This window comes from Zea mays, chromosome 5 (assembly GCF_902167145.1).
Source record: "Zea mays cultivar B73 chromosome 5, Zm-B73-REFERENCE-NAM-5.0, whole genome shotgun sequence".
Classification (NCBI taxonomy): domain Eukaryota; kingdom Viridiplantae; phylum Streptophyta; class Magnoliopsida; order Poales; family Poaceae; genus Zea; species Zea mays.
Window position 1 is genome coordinate 42,664,806 of NC_050100.1, and position 4,130 is coordinate 42,668,935.

The window sequence follows — 4,130 nt, forward strand, 5'->3', positions numbered from 1 at the left end:
CTGGTACCAAACGCATTGATAAATTGTAACCAGGAAGACAATGTTGAACTTGTAAAGCAAACAACACAATAGTAACGAGCAGCAAAATGTGCCAAAGCAATCAAAATGCGTACCAAATTACAAGAGGTTCTAGGTGAAATAACACCTAACACGTTTGTTTAAAAAGGCAACATTAAAACATACCCAGCCTCAGAAGGTTACATGAATTATTTGCTTTACTCCACGGTATATTCTATTCTACTCACATGTCACAATTTATAATTCGTTTGACTTTTTGAACCGAGATTGACCGGTTCATCTTATTCAATTTTTTTGCAAGAAAATGGAAAATTCAAAGCCATATTTAAAATATATTATATACTAAACGATATCACAGTAAAAATTAATAATAATTACGATTTTTTTTGAAAAGCCAGTCAAACAAATTATAAAATGGAACGAAGGTAGTAGAATTCTTAGGATCCGTTGTATTTTATTTCACGAGTAAATAAAAGATAACAAGAGGCTACAAGCATGATCAACAAACAAATGAGAAACTAAAACTAACTGCCCATTAATTACAAGACAATGAATGAAGCAGCATCCAATGTGATAGCCAACAGCGCTTCGATTCGAACGTATCAAATTTTCCCTAATGTTACTCAAAAATATTTGGAAAGGAATGACTACCCAGCTCCGAAAGGCAGTATGAACAGTATTAAAAAAATTCTTTGACAGGGAGTCAAACAGCATCTAAGTAAAGCATGATTTTCCATGGAAGTTTAATATTCGCAATCAACCCGACATTACAAGTTTAACAAACTAATCAATAGGATAAATAAGATTGTAGCCAATATTTGTTGTCATCTACTTGATGAAACAGTTAATCCTAAAGACACAAATTGAACATTCAACAATTCCATAGAGCCCAGGGCCACTAGCTCAATTCAGCTAAGACCCCCTTTGAATACATGAAATTGAATTTCATTCTAATAATCGTAATTTAGACATATATCAATTAAACTAATATGGTTTTATACATAATATATTTGTATACCTTATGCTACATTTCTACTTTTCATAATTAACCAGATCATCAGGAGAAACAAAAGAGCATACTTGATGAAACACTACTAACAAGATGCATCACAAATGTCTGGCACCAACAAGAAACCCGCAAGCCGTAAAACAGAACAAAATTTTAACCAGACCTATCACGAAAACATGTAACACAACAACGGCATATCTTAGCAAATTTATCTCTGAGAGCCCCAGGACTAAACACGAAATATTCATGGTAATACGAAAACAGAGATGGAGTGTGTCCGATACAACAAATCGACAGCTAAAGCAGGACTATTCGGGAGGCCGAGCATCTAGAAGCGGAGCTTGGTAAAGAACCACCTGTTCTTGCCGGTCTTGAACCTCTCCTCAAGGCGCGCTTTGGCCGTCTTGCAGGCGGCGACCTTCTTGTCGTGGGTAGAGAGTGCGTCGGGCCCACCGGTGGCGACATCCTTGAAATCGACGTCGAGGGTGTAGCGGGTGGGCATGAGGTGAGTGAAGTTGACGAGCTTGATGAAGCACTTGACGCGCGACTTCTTCGCAGTCTTCTTGGCGGAGTCCTTGCGGATCACCTTCTTTGGGTACTTGGCGAGGCCTGCGACGAGGCAGTGGCCATAGGGGCGGTCGCGGGTGCCCTCCTCGAACACGCGCACGATAACTGCCTTCCTGCCGGCGAAGCGGCCCTGGAGGAGGATAACGGCCTTGCCGGGCTTGAGGAACTTCACCATCTTCGGATGCTGCTGCCGCTGCTGCGCCGCCGCCGCCGCCGCCGGGAGTGTAGGGTTTGGGAGGTGTGTCAAATCGGAGCACGGCGAAGAGAGAAGGTTATATAGTGTGGCGGCGCTAGGGTTTCCAGGTGGGTGGGTTTCGGCTGTTGGATCCAGGATCGGACGGTGCTGCCGTGCTCGAGCTTCAGGGGGCGCGGGATGAAGTAGTTCTGGGTCTGATGTAAGGCTCGTCGTCAATGGCCCAAGGCCCAACATGAGCACTACTGTAGCTTTTCTTTGTCGTACAGAAAAAGATCCAGTCGGCCAGTCCAAATTCCATCCCAGCATTCCTTCATGTGCCCCAGCTCTGCAGCTCAACACCGGTCTCATCTCTTCTCTACTCCTTAAGGTTGTGTGAGGCAACTATGTCATCTCCTATCTTATCTTCTTATAGCATATAGTTTGTTCTAACACTACGATCTCGATCAGATGAGGAAAGAAGTCGATGGTGGCAGTGACACGAGTGAGAGGAGGGGGAGGGGCCGGCGGGGTCACAATAGAAGAGGGACTGGGGGAGGCTATGGCGGTGGGGTCACGGGGAGAGGATGAAGAATGATCCAAATAATATTGTCTATTTGATTTACGTGAGTAATAGATATTAAGTTATCTAATGTTCTGAACCGTTGAATTTAATGGTGTTAAATTTGGGTGCAATTTGTTTGGTGGATTTAGTTATTGTTATGAGTGTGGATGATTTGGTCAAGTGAGTTTTGCAAAGTTTAAACTATTGAAATATACAGTAGTATATATTTCAAACTTTACTAAATAAACAATAATGTCTACAATGCAAACAACAGTTTTTTTGTATGGCCTTATGTGCGATCTATTGAAGGTAGCCTAAAATACAAGTTTTCATTGTTCCATCATTTCCACTGTCCCGTTTGTCATGCACAAAGCATGTAGATCCATTCCTCTCCTCCAGCATCTCATAAACAAATAATTTTCGAGATAAGCTTCCATCCATATATGATCGAACAAGGACAACAAAAATATGATAGGCTCGAACCCCCATAGAAGCGGGCGACGAAACAGGAGCCATGAGGGACGTGCGCTCCCTGCCGTTACACCTAAAAATCCTTATCATTTAGTTGTCGGTTTTAGGGCTGAAAAATAAGCTCGAGGCTCACGAGTCGGCTCGAATTTAGAGTGGCTCGGCTCGGCTCGGCTCGAAGCGACTCACGAGCCTCGAACGAGCCGAGCCCATTTCTCGAGCTCATTTTTTCAGCGAGTCGAGCTGAGCCGGCTCATTTCGACTCGCGAGCCGCGCCAAATTGTTTGATTCCGAATAATGATTAATATTAGATAATTTTATGGATAATAGCTTGTTTTTTTAGTCTTTAATGGCGAATATATTACACTTTATAATTTAAATTACTCATAATATTGAATGATGATTCCATATTTCAAATTTATATAATGTTAATTCACTAAATAATGCAATAATCAGTATTAGGAATTAGCTCGCGAGCCAATATCGAGCCGAGTCGAGCCCATTCAATCATCGAGCCGCATCGAGCTGAGCCGAGCCGAGCTTGGCTTAGCTCGTTTCCAGCCCTGGTCGGCTCCCATCTCTGGTGCCGTTGTCGAGGACACACTAAACGCCTCGCTGATGTATTTGGCTCGCCTCGGATGGTCTCTTGTCTTCTGCCTCAACCGCTCTATCATCCATCGGTGCCCATGTCCACTCTAGGGGTGAAAATGGGACGGGTACCGGATACGGGTACCAAAATTACTCGAATTTTTGGATACAGATACATATATTTTTATGTCGGGTTGGATACATGTACTAGCCTGATATTTAACTTTCGGGTACGGGTAGAATATGGAATCAGTGTTACACGGCAACTACTCGGATACTAATACGTTCGGGTACCCGGCTGGCAGTGGCGCAGTGCGGTACAGCCATGTCCGTCAGCCGCATTGTGCCTTGGCCTGCTCCTGTGCAGCGGTGCTCACTGCTGGCTCAATAGCAGTAGCAGTGGTGCGCCTCGGCCTGCTGGATCTCTCCTGGGCTACGATGTATAGCAACGATCGACAGGTGTTGGCGTGTTGCTGTCGCCATTCACGTAGCATTTTGATGCCCAATTATTACGTTACACTGGCGCTGGGAGTTGAATATACAAGTAACCCCGTGGAGCACAATCTGCACATCGTCTACCGGCCTTAGGCCTGCTAATGGCAGAAAATCCAATCCACTCTCATCTATACCCAAATCTAATTACTTTGATATTCATCCCACACCTAACCAAAAATACTAGAAGTAAGTTAAACTCAACTCATCCAATAACATTATTGATCTCAAACCAACTCGTAATTGGATGG

At 43.7% G+C, this 4,130-nt stretch overlaps 1 protein-coding gene across 1 annotated transcript; it reads right to left on the reverse strand.

The window, feature by feature from the left end:
• Positions 1–1,244: 1,244 nt before the first annotated feature.
• Positions 1,245–1,830, reverse strand: LOC100283858 (60S ribosomal protein L27). Its single transcript, NM_001291614.1, has one exon. It carries the CDS (start codon positions 1,767–1,769, stop codon positions 1,356–1,358), a length of 414 nt encoding a protein of 137 aa, NP_001278543.1. The 5' UTR covers positions 1,770–1,830; the 3' UTR covers positions 1,245–1,355.
• Between the last annotated feature and the right edge of the window lie 2,300 nt (positions 1,831–4,130).